The 25,132-nt window shown below is 36.8% G+C and overlaps 2 protein-coding genes across 4 annotated transcripts in view; one reads left to right on the top strand and one right to left on the bottom strand.

The window, feature by feature from the left end:
* Brwd1 (bromodomain and WD repeat domain containing 1) overlaps positions 1–25,132 on the top strand; it is a 119,816-nt gene that overhangs the window by 62,733 nt on the left and 31,951 nt on the right. For all 3 annotated transcript variants that reach the window (XM_047563871.1, XM_047563872.1, XM_047563870.1), the window contains exons 22-32: positions 4,723–4,817; positions 7,055–7,244; positions 8,266–8,391; positions 8,481–8,588; positions 12,876–13,000; positions 13,846–13,928; positions 17,168–17,279; positions 17,884–17,945; positions 22,427–22,582; positions 22,755–22,875; positions 23,742–23,867. In XM_047563871.1, the coding sequence (XP_047419827.1) occupies positions 4,723–4,817; positions 7,055–7,244; positions 8,266–8,391; positions 8,481–8,588; positions 12,876–13,000; positions 13,846–13,928; positions 17,168–17,279; positions 17,884–17,945; positions 22,427–22,582; positions 22,755–22,875; positions 23,742–23,867 (1,304 nt within the window). The remainder of the gene's footprint in view (positions 1–4,722; positions 4,818–7,054; positions 7,245–8,265; positions 8,392–8,480; positions 8,589–12,875; positions 13,001–13,845; positions 13,929–17,167; positions 17,280–17,883; positions 17,946–22,426; positions 22,583–22,754; positions 22,876–23,741; positions 23,868–25,132) is intronic.
* On the bottom strand, positions 2,557–3,325 carry LOC124992704 (dihydrofolate reductase-like). Its single transcript, XM_047563873.1, has 2 exons — positions 3,318–3,325; positions 2,557–3,123 (listed from the first exon to the last, which is right to left on the bottom strand). The coding sequence occupies exon 2, from the start codon at positions 3,096–3,098 to the stop codon at positions 2,646–2,648; it is 453 nt and encodes a 150-aa protein (XP_047419829.1). The 5' UTR covers positions 3,099–3,123; positions 3,318–3,325; the 3' UTR covers positions 2,557–2,645.

Raw genomic sequence — 25,132 nt, 5'->3', positions numbered from 1 at the left:
CAAGTTCAAGGCCCAGTTTTTCTAGTATAACATTACTTCCTCTGAGATCTGATTTGTCTTGCTGTGACATGGCTACATGTAATTTTCCTTTTTAAAAAATCATTTAGTTATTTTCTCTTCTCTTTATATTGGATGATTCTACCCCCTCTTTTCTTGCCTGTACACTAGCTAAAACTTTTATAAAGTCCAATGTATGATATGGAATTGAACCACCAGGTTACTCACATTGTTTCAAATGAAAGGTTTTAGATTTTGAGTTTGGTAGGAGGTGGTACCCTAATGAGTCAAGCACAAGTCTTGGAAACAGCTGTTTCACTGTGTGGCTGTGTCCCATTGCCTTCTACTCGGGTGCCTTGAGTTCACATGATAGGGTGGCTATTGTGGGAGGTTGCCTTTGGGAAGCGTGGGACGCGTACATAAAGGCTTATATGTAAGATCACTCTAGAGAGGCTCCTGTGGTGCAGTAGGATCACTGGGATTGGCATGGAAGTACAAGAATTACCACTATTAGGGTATAAAATTCATAGGGTAAATATAAGATGACAGTTGCTACAAAAAAGGAACAAACATTAATGCATTTTATTATGCTAGGCACACTGTTCTAAATATTTTAAATAATATATGATTTCATCCTTACAACAAGTAGGAAATAAAGTGCTCCAAAAATCTGGTTTTACAAATGAGAAAACAGGTATAGGCATGAAGTTTCTGTAACTTTCCCACACTGGTGTGAGAAGCACTGTGAGCCAGGGATGGTGGTACACGCTTGCCATCCCAGGGACTCAGGAGGCTGAGGCAGAAACATTGCAAGTTCCCTGGGCAGCCTCAGCAAAGTAGTGAGACCTTGTCTCAAGAGATTAGAAAGGACTGAGGATGCAGCGTAGTGCTAGAGCACCCCTGGACTCTGTCCCCAGTACGAAACAAACAAGCAGAGACACTATGACCTCAGAACATGGCCTCTGCCTTCCTGTAGCATCAATTTATTTGAGCATTTGGGGAAACTAAACTTTTCATTATAGCAAACACTCAGATATAAGGAAAGTTCTAACAATAATAAATTCTACTTTTCACCCTAAAAGTTGTCATTCTTCTGTGTGTATTTACTTTTTCCTCTAATCATTTTGACATTGAGTTGTGCGTATGATTTTCCACACTTGGATATTTCCTGGGTGTTTCCAAATAAGATATTGTTTAATAATACCATGATATAATTATTCAAATCAGGAAATGTTAATACATTATTGTTGGGTGTAGCTCTACAACTCTGTCACATTTTGCTAATGGTACCTGTAATATTGATAATAAAAGACTACCTTAGGTCCTGTGTTGGTGTTCAGTTCATCAGTTACCCTCACTCCAGTACAGTTCCTCAGTCTTAGTGCTCACATTTCTGAAGAATAGATTCTTTCTTTCTTTTTTTTTTTTTTTTTTTTTGCAGTGCTGGGGATTGAATCCAGGGCCTTACGCTTGCAAGGCAAAGCTGTCTACCAACTGAGCCATCTCCCCAGCCCCCAACAGTAGTTTAGATTGAAGCTGTACATTTTTTGTTCTAGTGCCACGGGTGGCAACGTGTTCTTCTCAGCACGTGGCATCAGAAGTGGTGTGATTTGTTTTGTCCCATTCTTGATCTCTTGGGTTAAGGTAGTATTTATTAGGTTTAGTTACGATAAAATTACTTTCTTTTCCTTTTTAATTAGGAAGTTTCTTGTGATATCCAGTGTGTGCTCAGGTTTAGCAGCCATTGGTGATTCTAGTTTGAATGTGTTGTTATTATGCCTGTAAATGGTGAATTTTTTCTTCCATAGTTCCTTTAACATTTATTATTTGACATTCTATGTGGAAGAAATTCCATCATTTTGGTGTTAATTAATTAATGTCTTGAGGTTCGTTGCTCATACTGGATCATCAGGTCGCTCTTGTCCGCTGCCTTTGGTGTTGAGTTATCTTACTTTTGGTCAGTGGGGATCCCCCCCTCCCTTTTTTTAAAGAAACATTTCTCCATTCTTTGCATAGTTAACTCTTTCAGAACAAAATTTTTGAGGCTCTGAAGAGTTGCTTTTTTCAGAATATAATGTAGTTGGAGTCTTAATACATGTAGCCTTTGCCAAAATTAATTTCTTTCATTTGTTAGTATGCTCTTAAGTATCCTGTATGTCTTTTCATGACTTGATAACTGTTTACTTTTTAGCACAATATAATATGCCATTGCCCCAGATGTTAGCAGCTTTTTAATTCACCTCCTGAGGTACACCTTGGTTGCTTCCAGGTTTTGTCAGTTATAAACGTAGTTGGTAAATATCTGTGTGATTTTTTTTTTTTTTTTTTTTTTTTTGGTACTGGGGATTGAAGCCAGGGTCATTTAACCACTGAGCCACATCCCCACCCCTTTTTTATATTTTATTTATAGACAGGGCCTCACTGAGTTGCTTAGGGCCTCACTAAGTTGCTGAGGCTGTCTTTGAACTTGAGATCATCCTGTCTCAGCCTCCTGAAGCACTGGGTTACAGACGAGAGCCACTGCAGCCGGCCTACGTGCAGATTTTTTTTTTTTTTTAAAGTTAACACAAGTCTTTTATTCTAAGGTAGAAATATATAATTTTTCAGAGGGAGGGATAACTTGAAATAAATCAGAAAACGTCTTCACATTAATCATTTTTTTCATATACTTCAAATTTGTACTTAATGCCTTTCTCCTCCTGGACCTCAGAAAGAACACCTGGGTATTCTGGAAGAAGTTTATATTTCTCCAAATCAATTTCTGGAAAAAATGTGTCACTTTCAAATTCCTGCGTGATTCTTGTCACAAACAGTTTAATATGACCTGGTTGATTCATGGCTTCCTTATAAACAGAACTGCCTCCTACTATCCAAACCATGTCTACTTTACTTGCTAATTCTGGCTGCTCAGTAAGTTTTAAGGCATCGTTCAGACTGTTGGCAAGAAAATGAGCTGCTTGTGGAAGTTCCTTGCGATCTCTACTGAGAACTATGTTAATTCTGTCCTTTAAAGGTCGATTCTTCTCAGGAATAGAGAACCAGGTTTTCTTACCCATAATCACCAGATTCTGTTTACCTTCTACTGAAGGGGTCGTGGTCATTCTTTGGAAATACTTGAATTCATTCCTGCAAGTTAGACAAACAGTGTTACTCAAAACATTATCTGGTGGGCTCAGACTCTAATGCGCACGACAGATATTGCACTTCGCGTTCTAGTGTTCTGCAGAGGAGGGACTTTGCTCTAGGCCAGGGCGCCGCAGAGCAAAGGCCTTGGCAGGGCAGCAGAATCTGGTGGGAAATCAAGTTTGGTTTTGTGCTGCTGCAGCGGAGGCCACCTAGGGCCTACATGCTCTTGTCCGTTGGACCTACGTGCAGGTTTTTATGTGCAGATTTTTTATGTGGATGTAATCTTTCAGCTCATTCGGGTATACCAAGGAGTGTGATTGCTGGATCATGTGTTAAACCTCTGTTCAGCTTTTTAAGAAATTGCCAAGTTGTTTCCCTAAGTAGCTGTATCATTTTACATTTCCATCACTGGTGAAGTGAGTTCCTGTTGACCCACACCCTTGTGAAGATGTTAGTTTTCTCTAGCATCATCTAATAGATTCAGTAGAATTCCAGTCAAAATCCCAGCGAGTTTTTTTCGTGGATATCGACAAACTGATTTTTCAAGTTTATGGGGTCAGGAAAAATACCCCCAGGATAGCTAACACACACTCTAAAGAACAAATCTAAGGACTGCCACTGTCTGCCATTAAGAGTTACTGTACACCTATGGTTTTCAAGATGATGGTATTGGTGCAAGAACAGACAAATACTAATTAACAATGTAGGGAGTTCAGTAAACACACCAACACAAGTATATACCGCTGATCTCTGGCAAAGAAGTAGAGACAACTCAGTAGACAAAGCATGGTCTTCAGTGAGTGGTGTTGGAATAACTGAAAAGTGAGTGTGCACACTGACTTTTCACAAAAATTAACTCAGGAAGGATCATAAATATAATGTAAATGTAAAACACAAGGTTATAATACTTCTAGTAGATAAACAGGAATAAAATCTAGGTGTTCTTGGATGTGGTAATGACTTCTTAAATACAACACCAAAATTGATCATTTGAATTACATTGAAATTAAAAAGTGCTCTGAGAAAGATACTATTAAGAGAAGGAAAAGACCATTAAGAGAAAAGACAAACCACAGACTGAGAGAAAATATTTGCAAAACTAAAATCTGATAAAAGACTTGTATTGAAGATAAACAAAGTCCTCTTAAAATCTTAGTAGCAAGGAAACAACCCAATTTCAAAATGGGCAAAAGATCTAAAGCATGTTATTCATGGTGGTGAATAACTGTATGAAACAGTGCCATCACATGTCCCAGGGGATTGAAAGGGAGCAGCAGTCAGATGCCACCGCACACCTGTGAGCACAGCTGCAGCCAGACCACTGAGAGGCCTTTGTGGACTGCAGACTCCCCCAGGCTGTCTGCTGCACCTCCTTCTGTCCTGATGGCAGCAGTGTGCAGCCTCCTGAGTATTCTTTTGGTGTATGCCTTGATGAGAACCAGGATTTAAAGTCTTTGTTTTAAGTTTATATAATTTTTCTTTTAAAACTAATTGTCATAGTCATTAGATAATTTAATCTTTTTGGGATGACTGTTCAGTTTTTAAAATGTGTTATTTAACTTAAAAGATTAAGACTTCTTCCCTCCCCTCTGAAATTAGGAGACTTCCTGTGATCAAAGTGAAGGTTCTTATTCTTCAGAAGAAGACGAATGGAAGAGTGATAGAAAAAGTGAAAGTTATTCTGAAAGTTCAAGGTATTGTTCTTAATTATTTTGATCTTTGAAGCATTTTAGTCACAGCCTTGGATGGAAGGCAATTTGAAGACATTCAAGGAACAACAGTGTTTTCACAACTGGAACAAATTAATATTGAGCTTTTAATAGGCTTCAAAGAATACTGGATTAAGAGCTATTCCTTTAGAAGTATTCTGAGCATATTTAATTGACAGTAACATTTGACCTAGTAGTTTATGTGTAGTATTTTTATTATTAATACATGTTATATTTTATTTAATTTTGGGATCACAATTTTATAGGACCAGATTGTCAACCTTGATTTCTCATCTTGGTAAATGTCACTTTTATCTTCTTAACTGATCAAGGCAGAAACCTGGACATTATTCTCCCCTTTTCTCTCTACACAACTTATCCATTACCATGTCTAGAAAATTTTCCCATCAGCGTATGACTTAGATCTTAATACTTTCGTTACCTGTTTTCATTGATATTTCCTTGGTCCAAACCATAGTCTTTTACCTCTCTTCCTCTCTTGGCTTACTTTATTTCATTGTGGTTAGGAGTTGGAGCAGTGTTTTAGTGTCCCCCCCCTCCCCCCGGGGGTGTGGTGGGTTCAGTACTGGGGATTGAACTTAGGGACACTTAAACCTGAGCCACATCCCCAGCCCTTTTTTGTATTTTATTTAGAGACAGAGTCTTGCGGAATTGCTTAGTGTCTCACTAAATTGCCGAGGCTGGTTTTGAACTCAAGATCTTGTGCCTCAGCCTCCCTAGCTGCTGAGATTATAGGTGTGTGCCACCATGCCTGGCCTGGAGCAGTGTTTTAGAACATAAATATCATTCTTATTAATTTTTTTCCTTTAATGTTGATGAATGTACAGAACATGAAGATGATATCTTGGGCTGTGATGGGGCTCAGCGGTAGATCTCTTGAGTGGCATGTTTGGGGCCCTGGTTCAATCCCCACAAAAAACTAAACTAAGCAAAATCCAACCGTATTAAACGTGCAGTTCAGTGGTGTTAACATTCACTTTGTTGTGCCACTAATCTCCAGAACCCTGTAATCTTGAAGCACTGAAACTGTACCTGGGAACTGCAATACTTCACTTTACCCTCTCCCCATCCCCAACCAACCACTGCTCTGTGTGTTCGTATTCATTGTTTTTTATTCCAACTTTACTTGATTTGTTATATATAAAGCAGATGGTCTTAAAATCTTTATAAACAAAATATCTTTTTTACACTATACCTTTAAGAACTGTGTTTTTGAATGTGTGTTTTTTAGAGATTGATAGGTGTATGGTTGAAGGGAGGCCAAGAGTGTCCCAGAGGAGGCTTTGTTCTTTTCTGTATTTGGTGAAGCTAATTGTGGGCCAAGGGCTAGTTTTTTTTTATTTCTAGTTTCCTCTTTGACTTGACTTGTCTTCCAGGGTATAAGGCTATGCTTCCCTTGGATTTCTCAGTGCATCCTTCAATAGCTTGCAATGCCCATTAAAATTGCTAGCCTTTATCTCATGCCTCTGCCTTCTCTAGCATGGGGCTGGGGCTTCTCTTGGGGTTTTTGTTTGTTTTAGTACTAGAGACTGAACCCAGGGGTGATTAATCCCTGAGCCATGTCCCCAGCACCCCCCCCGCCCTTCTTTTTTTTCTCCATTTCAAGACAGGGTCTTCCTATGTTGCTTAGGGCCTTGCTGAATTGTTGAGGGTGACCTCAAACGTATGTTTCTCCTGCCTCAGCTTCCTGAGTCACTGAGACTACAGGTGTGTATCATTTCACCCGGCTCATAGGTTTTTGTTGTACATTCTATTCTTCCCATAATTTTACCTTTTTCTTTTCTTTTCTTTTCTTTTTTGTGCTGTGCTGGGGATCGAATCCAGGGCCTTATGCTTGAGAGGCAAGCACTCTACCAACTGAGCTATATCCCCAGCCCAATTTTACCTTTTTCTTTCTTTGTTTTTCTTGGAAGGCAATTGTTGGCAATAGAAGTTGTCTTCCACTACCACTCTAATACAGAATACTTAAAAGGAAAAAAGTCCCTCAGACTTACCATTCTTTCCTGATTTCTAGTATCAGTGAAGATTTTTGTCTTTGTCATGACCTTTGGCCATTTCAGCTGTTGGTAGTGTGGGCAGGATGCTCAGTTAAATCTTACCGTGGTCTTCCTTTTCTCTTTACTGCTCTTTTCTCTTCATTGATACCTTGCTGTTAGTTTTTAGATTCTGATTCATGCAACTTAAAACATTCTCTTCTCCAGTGACTCTTCATCTAGATACTCTGATTGGACAGCTGATGCAGGAATCAATTTGCAACCTCCTTTGCGAACGTCATGCCGTCGTCGAATTACTCGATTTTGTAGTAGTTCAGAAGATGAAATATCTACTGAGAATTTATCTCCTCCAAAAAGAAGACGGAAGAGAAAGAAGGAAAGTAAGCCTAAAAAAGAGGTAAGAAAAGTATAGATTTTATTTTATTTATTTATTGTACTGGGGATTGAACCCAGGGGTGCTGAACAACTGAGCCACATTTATAGCCCTTTTTTAAATTTTATATAGAGACAGGGTCTTGCTGAGTTGCTAAGTGCCTTGCTAATCAGCTGAGACTGACTTCGAACTCTTGATTCTCCTGCCTCAGCCATCTGAGTTGCTGGGATCACAGGTGTTTGCCACCATGCCTGACTAGAAAAGCATATATTTAAAAATAATATGTATCTACATTTTTATAGAGGTGGTGGCATCCATATATAATAACCAAAATTTTTTGAGAAATTGAAGCTTTTCCTTTAATTTTATTTTTTTGCAGTGCTGGGGATGGAATCCATGGCCTTGTGAATGCTAGGCAAGCATTCTACAATTGAGCTACCTTACTAGCCCTTATTTAGTAAGAGTGTTAGGCCAGGAAGAGTGAAATGTAAAAAGTAAACTTATTTTAGGAAAAGCTACCTCAGTTATTAATACTTCTCCATCTTTACCGTTCGGAGAAGTAAATTGATTTTTATACCTTTCTAAAGCTAAAAGAAACTCAGGAGGTTATTTTAAGAAACTACTAGGAAGATCTCCCGTGGTTTCAGAAGTGATCCATTCTTATGTGTGTGTGGATGAAGCAGGTATCAGTGCTGTGATTGTTAGGCTGGGCACATGGCACATGCTTGTGATCCCAGCAGCTCAGGAGTTTGGGAATTTGAGGCAGGAGGATAGAAAGTTCAAAGCCAACCTCAGCAAGTTAGTGAGGCCCTAAGCAATTTAGTGATATCATGCCTCAAAATAAAAAAATAAAAAGGCTGGCATGTGATGTGGCTCAGTGGTTAAGTGCCCCTGGATTCGATCCCCATTACTCCTCTCTGCCCTGCAGAAGTAATCATGAGATGGTGATGCCAAGCAATGATTCTGAATGGTAACATTTCTTTGGTATCTCAGTGCACGTTTGCCCCTTCTTCTCCACCATGCTTTGTTCTCTTCCCCTTGGCAGAATTTGCGGAGGATGACTCCAGCAGAGCTTGCAAGCTTGGAACATTTATATGAATTTCATCCTCCAGTTTGGATAACTGACACCACACTTCGAAAGTCTCCCTTTGTTCCTCAGATGGGTGATGAGGTGAGAACAATAAAATTATAGAACATAAAACAAAATTTATGTTTCTCTTTAGTTCTGTTAATTTTTAAATGTATACTTCTCTCTTGTAGGTAATCTATTTTCGACAGGGTCATGAAGCTTATATTGAAGCTGTCAGAAGAAATAACATTTATGAACTGAATCCTAATAAGGAGCCATGGAGAAAAATGGATCTTAGAGTAGGTTGATGGTATTATTAAATCATTAAATTAACAGAGTTAAATTATTTATAAATCCATTTAAAAATTGGAAGCAATTTCATTACTTTCTCCTACTTTAAAACTTTTCTGTTCTTACCTGCCAAGTTTTAAGACCCAGTGAGCTGGACTTGGTGGTGCACGCCTGTAATCTCAGCTACTGGGGAGGTGAAGCAGGAGGATTCACATTAGCCAGCCAGGGTAACTTAGGCTGTGTCTCAAAATAAAAAGGACTGAGATTATAGTTTAGTGGTGGATGGTATCTCTCTCCCCCCTCCCCATATGTAAATACAGTGTTAAACACAACAATATAGTCTCTTAGGAAGTCAGGTGTGACATTAATAGTATTAAGAATACTTGGACAGATTTTCAAAAGAAGAAATAAATGCACGTTTCAAGGGAAGAAATAAAAATTGGAAATTTTAACTTCATGCATAAATAAGGAAGTAACTTTTCCCTTTTTGATACTTAGTTTTGTTATTTTTTATTGTTTTAAATAACAAAATGCTACATTTTAGCAAGTAGCAAAGATTTTGATTTAATAATTCATTCAAATTGCTGGTAGAGTGTGTGGAATGACATGGGTATTCTAGAGAGTATTTTGGCAATAGAAATTAAAGCTTAAAAATTCTAAGACCTTTTAAATCAATGATTTTACTTCTGGTAATTTAGAAAACAATCAGAAAGACTGATTTTTTTTTTTTTTTTTTTCATTTCATTTTATTGTTCATAAAAGCAAAAAATTTGGAAGAAAATCTAAATACACTACCATAATAAAGTTATGGTGCATTTGCACATCAACTTCTTATTATTGAGGCTCGTGAGATATTTGAATTTTCACAAGGTATTGATGAAGAGGAAAGTTGTAATGTTAGATGCTGTTTTGTGGCTAATTAAGCAAGATTTCATACATTTGTAACCAAAAGAGAAAACATCAGAATGTCAGTAATGAAGCTGGTTGTTCTTCACAGTTACACTCAGTGGCTCTATTCCTGTGCATTTGGCTTTTATATGCGTTTGGAGGTTATGTCTGTTTCACTGTGTACGTGAGTATAGTCAGTCCTCATTATTCATGGATTTATGTTCAGAGAGGCAAATAATTTGAATTGCCTGATGAACATGTTCCAGGCGGAGGTTGAACAAGGTAGCCCTCTGCCTTCTCCTGCTGCACGTATCCATGTCATGGTCTGTTTACTGCCACACATTTCCCATGTATTGTAATTTTTTTTTTTTTTTCTCCCTGGGCAAGGGCCAGTGATTTTACTGTTTATAAGGTCCCCTGAGCATGGTGTTTAAGTGCTGGCTAGTGTTACTGAGTGCAAGAAGACTGTGGTATAACTTAGGGCGAACATGTGTTAGCTAGGTGTCATTCTGATGATGTGAGTTGTAGTATCGTGCGATGTAGGTTTGGTGTTAAGGAATCAACCACACGTATTAAAGACCTGCCTTTAAATATAGACACATAAAAAGTTGCAGTGCGTTCATTAGCTCACTACAGTACGGTGGCCAAAGTTTCCTGGGAGTCTAATCTAGGTTTGCCCTTGGAATTTTGATCCAGTGTTCCATTTCAGTGTCGGGCACTTAATGGAATATGACTACTGCATGTGAGAATTCACTGGACTTAGTACTTCAGTGTGTTATAACAATCACATGAGTTTGTTTTCCCCCATTTAAAAAAAAATGCATCAAATTGTATCTATTTACAGGGTACCGTGTGGTGTTTCAATATATACATACAGTGAGTAACACTGAAATCAGGATAAACATGTGTCTTCTCATTTATTTCTTTCTGGTGTGAACATTCAAAATGCTTTCTTCTCGCTATCTATCCACCCTACTGTGTAATGCAACACCAAAACTCATTTCTCCTTCATAAGTGTAAGTTAATACCTACCCATTTGCCACTTTTCTCTTTCTACCTCCTATTGTCTTCTGCTTCTGGCAACAACTGTTTTACTCTGAACTTCTGTAAATTCTAGATTTCATGCAAGAATTCCATCATGTGGTATATCATCTGTGCCTGGCTTATTTCACTTAATGCAATGTCCTCCAGTTCTATACATACTATTGTAAATGACAGAATTTCATCCATTTTTATGGCTGAAGAGTATTCCATTGTGTATCTGTACTGCTTTTTCAAAAATCCACCCAGCAGTCAATGAACATAGATCATTTCTGTTTCTTGGCTACTGTGAATAAATAGTGCTATGATAAACATGGGAGTGCAGGTCTCTCTTCACCCTGATTTTTCTTGTTTGGGATTTGTATCCAGTAAAATTACTGGATCATATTGTAGCTCAGGCTTCAATTTTTTGGGAGAATGTCTATAATATTTTTCATAATGACTGCTTATGTACATTTTCACCAACTATGTGCTGTAAGAATTTCTTCACACTTACTGGCACTTGAGATACTGAACATTTTTTTGTACACATATTGACCATTGTGTGTTATCTTTTAGGAAAGGTCTGTTCAGGTCTATTGCCTGTCTTACTGCTGTTGAGTTCCCTATGTATTCTGATTATTAACTTATTGGCAGTTGGACAGTTTTCAGATATTTTCATCCATTCTGTAGGTTCTCATTGCTCTGTTGGTTTGTTTCCTTTGCTGTCAGAAGCTTTTTTTGTTTGTAATCTTATTTTTCTATTTATACTTCTTTTTCCCATGCTTTCAGGGTCGTCTCCTAGATATCTTTGCCCATTCTGTCGTCCTGAAGTGTTAACTGTTAGGAGTGTACAAGAATTACAAACCACCATGCATACTGAGCCAAATTGAAAGGGATTTTGGTTCTTTAATGAGCATGCCAGGCAAGAGTGGCGGCTCGGAGCAGGCTAATGCCTCAAAGAACTCCCAGCACCTGAATTTTGGAAGTACAGAGATTATAAAGGCAAAAATCACAAGAATAATTGAGGCACAAATAGGTCAGAAAGACCCTGTTGAGACATATTTTGATTACATGAGAGAATTGTTTTGATTACACATTTCGTTATATATCAGAGCCATAGGGACGTGGGAAGGTCCTACTGTACTGTCAGTATAGATACAGCTGTCAGGAGGCAAAAAAGAAAACATAAGTAAGCATACAGGGCTGGGGATGTTGCTCAGTTGATAGAGTGCTTGCTTTGCAAGCACAAGGCCCTGCGTTCAATCCCCAGCCCCAACCCCCCCCCCCAAAAAAAAAAGAGTAAGCAAGCATACAAAGGAGAGTCAGGTCAGAACAAAAATGGCATTACTTCTGTTATTTTCATTAGCTCCTTTGTCTTTCTAGTTGTTTCATACCTTGTATTTAAATCTTTAATTTATCTTTTTTGTTGTGAGAGAGATGGTCTATTTTCATTCTTCTGTATGTGAATAACCAGTTTTCCCAGCACCATTTATTGACATGACTGTTTTTTCTCTAGTACATGTTAACATATTTCTTGAAGATCAGTTGGCTGCAGATGGGTTTTAACTTCTAGATTCTCTGTTTCATAGGTCTGTGTATCTGTTTTTATAGTAATACCAAGATGTTTTGCTTATAATAGCTTTGAATTCAGGTAGTGTAATGATTTCTTTTTGCTCAAGAATGGTTTAGCTATTCAGATGTGTGCTTTTGCTTTTTGTTTTTTGGTACTGGGGATTGTACTGGGGGCCACTTAATCACTGAGCCACATCCTGGGCTCTTCTTGTATTTTGTTTAGAGACAGGATCTCACTGAGTTGCAAAGGGCCTCACTAAGTTGCTGAGGTTGGCTTTGAACTCGAGCTCCTCCTGCCTCAGCCTCCTGAGCTGCTGGGATTACAGGCATGTGCCACCATGCTCAGACAGGTGGTTTTTAAAAAGTAACTTATTTTTGTTGTTACATATGAATTTTAGTACTTTTTTTCTGGTTTGGTGGAAAATGCCTAATATAAAATTATATTAGAAAATCTGTGTATAAGGAGAAGAGAGCCAGAAGGAAGTAAGTCAGTTAACAGTGGTTGTCTTTAAATACTAAGCTGATAGATGATTTGTGCTTTCACTCTTATGCTTTCATAGTATATTTTCTTGGGTGAGTATAATGACTTTCTAAAGTTCTTATATTTGAAACTGTATAAAACATCTTTCATTATTGCTGTTAGGGACATTTAAATATGCCCATTTAAATATGACTAATTTATTAATTTATTATCTCCAGAGGCAGAGACAGGTTTATTTAGGAAAACAGGCACATTCAAGGGAGAATATAGGCCATTCCCAGAGGAAGAAAGAACTGCTTTAACAACTTTTTCTTTTAAATGTCTGCCGTAGGATCAAGAATTGGTTAAAATAGTTGGAATACGGTATGAGGTTGGGCCTCCTACACTCTGTTGCCTCAAACTAGCATTTATAGATCCAGCAACTGGAAGACTTATGGATAAATCCTTCTCTATAAGGTGTGTACTATTTTTAATGGAAATTTGAATTTAGGTTTCTCTGTCTTGCTAATGAGCATACCCTTCCCTTTTATTGCATGATCCCTAGTAGGGCCTGTGGACAGCCCAGATTGGAGGGGAAGGCGAGTTTTTTTGTTTTTTGTTACTGGGGATTGAATTCAGGGGCACTTGACCACTGAGCCACATCCCCAGCCCTTTTTTGTATTTTATTTTAGAGACAGGGTCTCACTGAGTTGCTTAGGGCCTCACTAAGTTGCTGAGGCTGGCTTTGAACTCATGATCCTCCTGCCTCAGCCTCCCAAGCCACTGGGATTACAGGTGTGTACCACCATGCCCAGCTAAGGCAAGCTTTTCATGGTAAAGCCTGCTGGTAGTCACATGGGTCTCTCAGGTAGCAGCAATCTGTTTTATATGGTTTTTATGCCATTTGCCTGGATGGAGAATTTGGATCTGTCCAGAAATTGCCTTTATGTTTTGAGAGAATATTAGGCTAAACCATGTGCTATACTGTGCCATTCATTTTGCTAACTAATCATGTGGATTTTGAACACTTAAAGTATGGCTGATTTGAATTGTTTTAAGTGTATACATTGCATTTTGAAGACTTGGAGTGAAAAGAAAAAAAAGAGAATGTAAAATATCTCTTTACATATTGTTTACAGTATTTTAGGTGTGTTGGGCACAATATAATATACTATTAAAAACTCATTGCTTTTTGTTTTTACTTTTATGGCTAGTGGAAAAATTTTAAGTCAAATATATAGCTTCTGTTATATTTCTTTTGCACATGTTGCTTTCAAACTGTAACCTGTGTAGACAATGTAATAATTTTTATTTCTGTTTAGATATCATGATATGCCAGATGTTATTGACTTTCTTGTATTGCGTCAGTTTTATGATGAAGCAAGGCAGAGAAACTGGCAGTCTTGTAAGTCTATTCTACTCAGTGCTCTATAGTCTGAAAAATGAATCTCGTTTCATTGCTCTACCTTTTAGTTGTAGCACTCTTAATTGTGGTATATACAAACATAAACTCTGGATAGAAACATAAATGATCTCTAAATATATTTTGCTGAGGGCTTAGTACTAATTTATAGCGATACTGTGCAGACTTTTTTAAATCCAAGCAAGTTTTTCTCCTTTTTAAGGTTTGTATTGTTGGGAGAAGATCATTTTTACCCATAGACAATAGATCAGAGCAATCTTATTATTCCCTTTCAGACTTTTCCATAATATATTGAATGTTATTATCTTTAATGGGACACTGATATAATTTACATTATTGTCCTAGGATCTCAAATGATCCAGAGATTGGGAAATACTGTCTTATTTCACAATGAAAATGTTCTGTGTATGAAAAAAATATTTTGGCTTTGATATAACAGCCTCGTCTTAAATGTAGGAAACCAGCTCTTTAAGAAACATTGATTTACCTTTATGCTTTAAAAACATTTGATATGTGAGTGAACAGAAAAAATAAGACCACTGCAGTGAGCACTGAGTTACTTTAATGGGACCTGTGACGGCCATTTGAGGAACGCCTAGCATACTTCTTCAGACGGGCGTAGCCAGTGTCTCAGGGTACAGTTGTGGAATGTAATTTAACCAGATGGCACTCTCACCACTCTGGTACCTATTTTACAGTGTACTCACATTACTGTTCAGTGTGGGGTCTTGTCTGGGAGCTAGAGTTTGACTTTTAATCATCTGTAAGAGCAGCTTATTCTGCATATATCAATTCTTGGTCTCTTATTAGAAATTCCAAGTTTTACCCAGGTTTTACTATCTGGTGTACACATTTATAAAGATGTTAAGACCTCTTTAATCTAGTTTCTGCTGCCTTTTGCTGCACGTCCTATAAGTGGATAAATCATAGATAAATTCTGTAAGGCTGCTAATAGACCCTTTGGTCTGTGTGTGTGTTTTCCTGAGTATTGAATCTAGGTGTGCTCTAGGGGTGCTTCACCATTCAGCTCTATCTACAGCCCTGTTTTTATTTTTTGTTTTGTGTCTACTTTTTACTATGTTGCTGAGGCTGTTCTTGAACTTGAGATCCTCCTGCCTCAACTTCCTGAGTTGCTGTGATTACAGGCTTATCCTGCTGTGCCCAACTTAATTGATTGTTGTTTTTTTTTTTGTTTTGTTTTGTTTTGGGTAGTGGGAATTTAACACGGTGTGCCTTACCACTGACTTACATCCCCAGCTCCTTTTATTTTTATTTTGAGACAGGGTCTTGCTTAGTTGCTGAGACTGGCCTCAAATTTGCAGTCCTCTTACTTTGGCTGCCTGAATTGCTGGGATTACAGGCCTGCTACACTGTGACCTATCTGTAGACTGTTCTTAGTGGTAATGCCTACACAAGTCATCAGGATTATTTTGGGATTAGAAGTAGAAGAATTTTTTCTTGAAGAAAAATATTTAGCCACCAAAGAGGAAGGGGGAAGTAAAAAGCATAACAAACCTACAACTCAACTGTAAAATGTGAGAATTACCAAGTCATAAAGTTAAGTCCCAAAGAATTTTAAAGCTTCTGTTAGTGTGATTTTTTTTTTTTTTTTTCTCAAATGAGATTTCAGAGACTCTGATTTTTACCAATATGCCTATTTAAAAATCTTTTAAAACTTCTTTTTTTGTGTGTGGGGGGTGTATTACTAGGAATTGAACCTATGGGTGCTTAACATGGAGCCACATTCTCAGTCTTTTCTGTTTTTTATTTTGAGACAGGGTCTTACTGAGTTGTTCAGAGCCTTGCCTAAGTTGCTGAGGCTGGTTTTGAACTTGGAAACCTGCCTAAGCCTCCCGGGTTGCTGGGATTGTAGGCATAGGCCACTATGCCTGCCTTAAACCTTAAATCTTTATTACCGAACTCTAGAGATGAATTCCCAATTGTCCTTTTTAATTAAGTGGTTTTCATTTTGTTTCTGTGGTTGGTAAATGATTATCTCAGATCTTTATATTAAACCTCAACTCATTTTTATTACCCCATAAAATCTTAACCTTTTTGCCTATAATCTGAGCAGTATGGCTAGAGAAAACCCCCACAACTTCTGACTTTTACATGTATTTTTGTCCTGACCTTGAAGTTTATTTGATTACCGGGGTGGTCAGCTATCTAAGTAACTTCCTTTGTTGTTTGTTTTTGAAAATGGTGAAATGAATGAGAAGAGGAGATATAGTTATTATAGCAGCCTGTGTTTCTTTTAAAACATATGTAAAGCCCACATAACAATACAATTTGTTTTACTACTAAAGTCAAAGTTTAGGTACAGTTGGAAGATACATTTAAAAGCCCATATAGACTGTAACTCATGAAGTCTGTTAATTTTTTTTGGTTTGTCTAGGAACCCTCCCAGGTCTGCTTTTGTATTATGCCAACAGTAGGATAAATGGATATTTAATTCTTTTAAATAATAATATTTTAAGTGTTTCTGAGAGTTCCTAGACCTGATTATTTCCCCCTGTACTGGGGATTAAACACAGGTGTTTGTACATGTTCATATTCCACCTTCAGCCTTTAAAAAAAAATTTTTTTTTTTTTTTAGAGAAAATGTCTTGCTAAGTTGTTCAGACTTGCATTGAACCTGTGAGCCTCCTGCCTCAGCCTCACCAGTAGCTTAGACTTTTTATCATATTATTTTAAGAGTTAGAACACTGTTTTAGGTGATGATGGTTTACATAGTACCAACTTTTAAAATAATAGTGTAACCATAGTTACTACAGTAATTTCGTTTTATTCTTCAGGAAATTTTATGTATTCCATAAGTGTATGTTTTTAATGCACTTACTAAGCAAGTATATACTGGTAACATAATTATGGTAAGAGATTTTTGAATTTTGTTAACCTTGTCCTTCACTTCATGTTGTAAAACATAAAATGACTTAGTTTGGAATAGACTTTTGAAAACCTTAAAATAATGAAACCCAGTGTTAATTCATTTTGTTGTGTTTTATTATGTTGTATGGCTATTTGTCTTTTCTGATGAGAGTGGTATATCTTTTTTTACAACTGTCCTATTGAAGATTGCTGGGGAGTGTGGGTGGCGGGCTCATTTCAAAATAAAAGTATATTTTGATTTCTGTTCTATCTATAAATATGGTATTTTATGGAGAAAAAGTGTTAATAAGTGTTATCAAATAGATGCCTCAGACTAGATCTTTTTCTTACAGGTGACAGATTCCGATCTATAATTGATGATGCTTGGTGGTTTGGAACAGTGTTAAGTCAAGAGCCATATCAACCACAGTATCCTGATAGTCATTTCCAGTGTTACATTGTTAGGTTTGTATACTGATGAAAACAGTCATCTAAATATTGAGTGTGGCAGGTTGTTGTATGACTAATGTATTTCTGGTTGATTATAATTTTGTCCTTGAGTCTTGTCAGTCTGACTTCTGAAATGTCTCTCAGACATGCACCTGTTTCTAATAAAATTCCTGTTGGTTTAGGTTCTGCTTGCTTCCCTGAGGGTTTCTGTAGCCTCCTAATATTTTCTTTATACCTAATATTGTCAGGTAGATATGTTCAGAAATACATATAATTAATCTTCTTAAAACATCTTTGCCTTTCCATTGGCTATGGCTTGAAGACTGTGGGGTTGTGGTACCAAGTTCGTCCTGTGATTCCTGACTCTTTAATTTATCCTTCACTTAACTCTGGGTATGGGCCACACAAGATTTCTTGTTTTCTTCTTAACCTGACATACTTTTTTGCTTTTTCTTTTCATAATGTGTACTAAAAAATTTAATGTTAGTATTTAAAATCTTAATGGTGCAGTGAGATTAATTTTTATATTTTGTATTCTTTTGGTTAATTATAACAGTTGCTGTTATGTACAGTTTGTTTTCAGGAAAGGCTAACCAAAGTTTTGTTGTTTTTTAAATAGGTGGGACAATACTGAAATTGAAAAACTTAGCCCATGGGACATGGAACCAATTCCTGATAATGGTATATATTTATTAAACAATGAAAGCATTTTATCTTTATATTGACTGCAGTTTATCTTGCTGATGCACACACTAGGTAGAGCATGTCTGTATTAATTTTCAGTATATTCAAATTATTGCTCAAGACTTTACTGAGACAATAGAATTAATGTGGATCTCTCTCATTCACCCTTGGTCCCAGGTTCCAGCTTGACACTGTCTTGGTAGCCTCCTGTCATTGCTCATGCAGCCCTGCTTTAAACCTCAGTGACTTCTTTCATGCAGCCTCCCCTTCCTTTTCCTGACCCTTACTCTGCCCAGTGAAAGATCGGATTTCATTTCCCTGTCTTCTGCTTTCCCTCAACCTTTATGGATCGAGTGTTCCTTTGTGAAAGCTAGCCTTCCTCCAGCTGTGCTGTCTCACTGCTGCCCCTTCTGAAAGACCTGGTACTTTTTCATAGCTCATTTCCTTCAGTCATTTTAATTTCCTCCTTCATTTCTCTGGTCTGGTTTGAATATGTCTCTTGTACTTTTCATTTGACTTTATTGAACATTTTAGCTAGCGAATTATTTCTCTCTTGCTTAACCTTTGGGAAGTGTGCTGTGTATCTCTTATCTAATGTTCTTACCTACCACGTTCTTTTTTTGGTGGTGGTGGTGCCCTCAACCACTGAGCCACATCCTCAGTGCTATTTTGTATTTTATTTAGAGACAGGGTCTCACTGAGTTGCTTAGTGCCTCGCTTTTCCTGAGGCTGACTTTGAACTTGTGATTCTCCTGCCTCAGCCTCCTGAGCCACTAGGATCACAGGTGTGTGCCTTTGCACCCACCCTCATTGATTCTTCTTCTTCTTCTTCTTCTTCTTCTTTTTTTTTTTAAGTATACATTTTTTAGTTGTAGATGGACACAGTATCTTTATTTTCATGTGGTGCTGAGGATGGAACCCAGGGCCTCACCTTGGGCCTCACTCATGCTAGGTGAGCGCTCTGTCACTGAGCCACAACCCCAGCCCCTCCATTATTGACATTATTGCCTGTTGTAATCATGATGGTGTTTCATTGTTTCTTTTACATAATAATAGTTGAAATTCTAAGGTACATCTTCTCCTTTCCCATTTGTTTATACTACTGTATAGTTTTTAAAATAAAATGAAGTTTATATTCAGTTGCTATCCTTATTTATTTTGTCACTACACTAAAAAATATTGACCATTGGGGATGTCTTCTACTTGACTCATGTCTTTTGGCCTTTGTTTCATCATTTTGAACATTTCTTTACTTTCTGACACAGTGATGTGTTTAAGACTCACCTTGTACTTTCCTTGTTCCAGCTGTGGAGTCAGTCATTATTGCATGTACTGTGGTTCATTTTATTGAAGAATGGTATGTAGAAACCAAGATACTACTTTTTATTGATGAATAATATTCCATTGTATGGACATACCACAATTTTATTTATCCATTCTTCAGTTCAAGAACATTTGGGTTGTTTCTACTTTGGGTTATAAATAATGCTGCTGTGAATATCATGTACAAGTTCTTACATCTCTTGGGAATGGCATTACCGAGTCATGTGCCAACTCTATTTAACCTGTATTTAACCTTTTGATGAACTGTCAAACTGTTTTCCAAAGCAGCTGTACCATTTTATATTCCTGAACAGCAGTGTATGTAGGTTCCAATTTCTCTACATCCTGGGCAGCTCTGTTTTTTTTCCTTCTTTAAATTATACCTGCCTAATGAGTATAAGGTATTAATGCAGTCTTGACTTGAATTTCTTGATGTCTCTTCATTTGCTTGTCATTTCTGTTATCTGTTGGTTACTTTTTAATTGGGTTATTCATTGCTTTTTTTCTTATCATGATTTCTTCTACATAGTCTGTGTCTATAGGATTTCTTTTTTTTTCTTGCTGTATTGTCTTTTTGCTGTTTATTTTGGATAGTTTCTATTGCTGTATCCTCAAGTTTACAAATGTTTTCTTCATTTTATTACCATCCAGTGTAGTTTGCATGTCACATATTGTTTTCATCTCTGGAAGTTAGACTTGGGTGGTTTTTTTGTTGTTCATACTTTCTATGATATGAAAAATATAAGAGTGTTCAAGTTTATTTTAACATTTTTGACAGTCCCTGTTGGTTAACTAGTATTTCTCCTCATACTGGATAATTCCTGTTTTTATTTTATTTATTTATTTTTTGTGCCTTATGATTTTTGAATTGATGCCACACATTTTGAATTTTACATTTTTGAGTTGTGTATTTTTTTGTATTCCTAAAATTATTGTCAAAAAATTTTTTTTTATCCTAAGTGGTTATACATGACAGTAGAATGCATTTTGACACATAGTACACAGAAGGAGAAAGATATATTTTGTTCTGTGACAGCTTAGTTGAAAACAATTTCATTCTTAAATTTGTTAGGTGAGAATGGAGCAGTGCTCTACCTAGAACTTACTATTTCCCACTACTGTCATGTAGTCAATCCATTGTTCTGAATCATGAAGTTTTTCAGTGTAGCTTTTAAGAACCAGGTGTGGTTTCTGGCCGTTTTGAGAGTCGTGCCTCATTATTTCTTATTCCTTCATTTGTTTCTTTTCCTGGTCTCCTGCCCTTTTTCCCCCTCTGTACATACATAGGCTGATCAGTATGAAAAAGAACACTTGCCAGGGAACCCTTTCATCTCTCCTCTCCTGGTTCTGTTCTGTGAACTCTCACTTCCTTGTTTTCTCTAGACTCCCAGTTCTGTCTGTTGGCTGCAGATAATCCTGCTGGCCATACCTTGGTTCTTGCTCTCAAGGCAAGATGGTGTAATTGTAGGGTTTACCTCCTTTGTTTTATTTTCCATGATATTCCTGTCCTTTGTCTAATGTTCTTTGTCTTGAAGACCATTGTTTTTAATACCTTGGGTTTTTGTTTTAGTGTGTATGATATATTCAGTCCTGTTATTCCATCTGTCCAGAAACAAACCACAAACATTGTAGCTAAGGGTCTGGTTTTAGCTCAGTGGTAGCATACTTGCCTAGCATGTGTGAGGCACTGGGTTCAATTCGCAGCACTGCATATAAATTAAAAAACAAAAACCAAACAAACCAAAAAACAAAACCAAAGCAACGCAGCTAACTCCTTAGCCCCTACTCCATGCTAGGCATCGTATTGAATAACACTGAGGTAGCAACTTTTTGCTGTCACTGTTTAGCAAGTGAGTAAATTGAGATAGAGGTTAAACACTTGCCTAGCATCATGGTTTTTGGGTAGTATAGATGTGTTTCAAATTCACATTCTGGCTTTGGTGAATCACTGTTTTTTAAGCACTTCATTAGATTTTCTGCTTATATAGCCTCTTTGGCTTTCCTTTTGCATAAATAAAATATTGAGGGATTATTCTGGAATTGATTGTAAAATACAAAAAATTTTGGTTTAGATCACTGAAATATTCATTCCAACCTGTTTCTTGTTCTTGAAGAAAACAATTTTTTTTTCATTGTAAGAACGTGAATTACAAGCTTACAGGAATCGTTTACCAATTTTATACATTTTAAATTTTCCTTCCTGTAGTTACTACTAGTAAGAATATATAAAAATTCTTAGAGATCAAAACTTTGAAGTGAAGAGTATTAACAAAGAAATGAAGCAGCTGGTGCTGTACAAAGTGTGTTTGTAGGAATTTTAACTGCTGCATTTCTAGAAAACAACTTGTAACATTCTGCTCACTGTGTGGTTTGAAACCTGCCGTGTTTTTCCAGAGTCCCCTGTCTGCCAGGAGAAGTGTTCTGAGTAAACCCAGTGGCTGCACCCAGTAGGAGAGGGACTCCTTAACTGAGGGGACGGGTTTAATGAGCCGACCAGGAGTTTAAAAAAACTCTCTCTGCTTCATTTGTACTCCTTTAAATTAAGGAAATTAGCCATTTGTCATGTTGAAATTGTTTACCCACTTTGCTCTTTCTTAATTCACAGTAAACTTTTTTGTTGAATGTTTAAGATGAACTAGAGGCATGTTTGTTTTGAACTTAAACCTGGTTTTGTCTTGATTGTTTTTAAAAATTAAATTTTGACTATATAAGTTTTAAGACTTTAATGTCGTCAGATTCATTTTCTGTTTTCAGTGGTCAGGTATCTGTCTTCGAAGAAAAGACTGAGACTGTGATAATAGCACTCTATTTTAAGTTTCATTAGGGTGGGTAGGTTGTATGTGTACCTGAATTTAAGTAGCTTTCTAGTCTCAATAAATTTTAAAAAGTTGTGAATTTGAACTTTAAAAAATTTTTTTACTGGTTCATAGTAGGTATAAATAATACTAGGATTTGTTTTGACATAATTATAAATGCAGGAGTATAATTTGCTGCAGTTACACCCCCCAGTATTTACCCTTTAACTCTTATTTTTGACTATGGAAGTAATCTAGTTTATGAACTTCGAAAATTGAATTCAACATGGAATGCATTCATTTTTTTGGGTGACTTCTACCCCCTTTTTGTTTTTCTCTCTCTTTTAATGGGTTTCATAGTTGATCCACCTGAAGAATTAGGAGCAAGTATTTCTGTCACAGCAGATGAGCTAGAGAGATTGCTGTATAAACCACAGGTTGGAGAATGGGGTCAGAAATCGAGAGATGAAGAATGTGATCGGATTATCAGTGGTATAGATCAGCTTTTGAATCTTGGTAAGTTTTTTGTAGGATGAAAAGTTTCATTTTCAAGTTGACCATGAAAGTGTTTCAGCCTAATTGAGGTTATGTTCTTAAACTAGTGTCTGTCTGTTACTTGTTGGTTTATAGAAAAATGTTACTTAGGGTAATGGACTTCATGATCAAACTCCTCTGCCTTTCCTCACAGATATAGCAGCAGCTTTTGCAGGCCCGGTTGATCTGTGTACATACCCAAAGTACTGCACTGTAATCGCTTATCCAACTGATCTTTACACAATTCGAATGAGACTTGTTAATCGATTTTACAGGTTAGTTGAAAACTACTTTAAAAGTTCTTTGGCCACACTGAGGTTAAGAAAAAGATAGTGGGTAGTTGACAGTGACTTTGGTTTTGAGAACTAATTAACATGATTTTGCTTCATTCTTCTCTTTGACTAAGAGGTTGCCTTTGGACAGCTGTGGGTATGGTCAGGCATAAGATTAAATACTATGTTTCCTTCAGTCGTTAGTTGTGTTTTTCTTAGAAATAGTTAAGTAGCTAGATACTGTGTTTTAAAATTCCTATTTAATTGCTTCATTTAAAAATGTGTTAATTAGACTTTGATCTTTGATGAAAGCTTATTCCATGGAAGCATTAACTTTTTATCTTTGACTTGTATATAATGTGATAATTATAAGATTTTCTCTTCATAACGACTTTTGTAGCAGTTGTATGATTTTTATTTTTGGGGAGTCCTCTTTTTGAGGAATTACCATTACATAAAAGTCATCTTGTGTCCACAGTTGGTGCAATTTATTTCTGTAGTCATATACTGTAATGTGTATCTGAGTAAGAAACCATGTTGCTAGTTACAGTGAAACCAACACTGTCAGTGTTCTCTAACACATTTTCTTCATTGATTTGTAACAGCTTCAAAAGGTAACTAGACATGGGGTTGGTTTTCTCTATGTGATTAAGTGGTCTTTTGATCCCTAAATTACTTTGAATTTGTTATCTAGTATATTTCCTTATCATTGTGGTCAAATTGGTAGTGTTAGAAGGTTACTCATTATAAATGTGCACTTAATGATTTCATTAATTTGTCATGCTAATTTAATTAACATGCAAAATATTTTATACTAGATTTCTGTCTTTTCATTTTCTAAGCCCTAAATTGCCTACTTTGTTTTGAAGGAGGCTATCTGCATTAATTTGGGAAGTTCGATATATAGAACATAATGCCAGAACATTTAATGAACCTGAAAGTGTGATTGCAAGATCAGCTAAGAAGATAACTGACCAGCTTTTAAAATTTATTAAGTAAGTGATCTCATATGTTGAGTAAAAATAACTGCAGATGGTGATCTAGTTTTTATAACACTGAATTTTTTCTTTAATGTTATAGATGACATTTCTTTATATATTCATTATAAATTCAGTAAAGGAAAGAGAAATGGAGCAATTTTTTTCTACGTTTTAAAAACATCTTGAGGTAATTTTATACCACAGAGAGATGCCATGTACCCCTTTGTTAACATTTTACTGAACTATGGTATACTTATAAAATGTTTAAGATGTTAACATTAGTATTGATGAAATGTAGAATTTATTTGGATTTTACTTACTATTACACCAATATCCTGTTGTTTCACAATCCAACTTGGACTCCCCTTTGCATTTAATGTTTTCTTAGTAGTCTTCAGCCTGCTCCCTTTTCTCTCATGACCTTGTCATTTTTATGAATGTTGGTTACTTACTTTATAGAGTATACTTAATTTGGGTTTGTGTGTGTGTGTATGGAAACCAGTATGACCAAACTCTCAGGTCTGGCGAGGGGCGAAGGGGAATTGGAAAATAAAGATTTTCAAACACAGATTTTGAAGATTAAGCTGGGATCAGATGGAGTTCTGTTCTCTGATGGCGATGCAGACCTGAAGAGTTATGCCTGCAATCTTCATTTATATAAGTCTCATTATCATGTTAAAGACTATGCAAGCATTATTCTTTGTATTCAGGAAAGTTACAGAAATTAGGACATCTGTATAGCTTTTCCACAGTTGTAAAGTGCAGTGTTAGGAGCTCTGTGTAGCTCTCAGAAAAGCCCATTGTTAAAAGTTTCTGTAAGGCAGGCAGGAAGCATAGAAGGGAGCTGGTGAAACACTGTGATTGTCTAGCAAGAGTTCCTTCCTTCTCAGGAGTTGTGTGCCTGAGATCAGGGTCAGAGCTGACTGGACTCTTGCACAGAACCTCATGCAGGGCATTGCCACAGCAGCTAGGCATCCTGAGCCCTTACATAGGAACATTTCCAGGCACTGGACACACCACAGCCATGAGCTCATCAGATAACTCCCAATCTCAGTCACTGCTCTCCGTGTGTGTGTGTGTGTGTGTGTGTGTGTGTGTGTGTGTGTGTGTGTAAATGATTAGGTTGAATGGGATTATGTTCTGTGAAAGTGTTTGTACTTGTGTACTTCCATACATTTTATTTCATTGGGAAATCAGTTTGGAATGAAAGAATGAAAACTGAAATAGAAATTGCAACCCAGGTTCTAATATATGTTTTCCTGTGCATTCTTTGGTACATT

This window comes from Sciurus carolinensis, chromosome 9, assembly GCF_902686445.1.
Source record: "Sciurus carolinensis chromosome 9, mSciCar1.2, whole genome shotgun sequence".
Classification (NCBI taxonomy): domain Eukaryota; kingdom Metazoa; phylum Chordata; class Mammalia; order Rodentia; family Sciuridae; genus Sciurus; species Sciurus carolinensis.
This window is presented reverse-complemented; position numbering and strand designations above follow the sequence as displayed.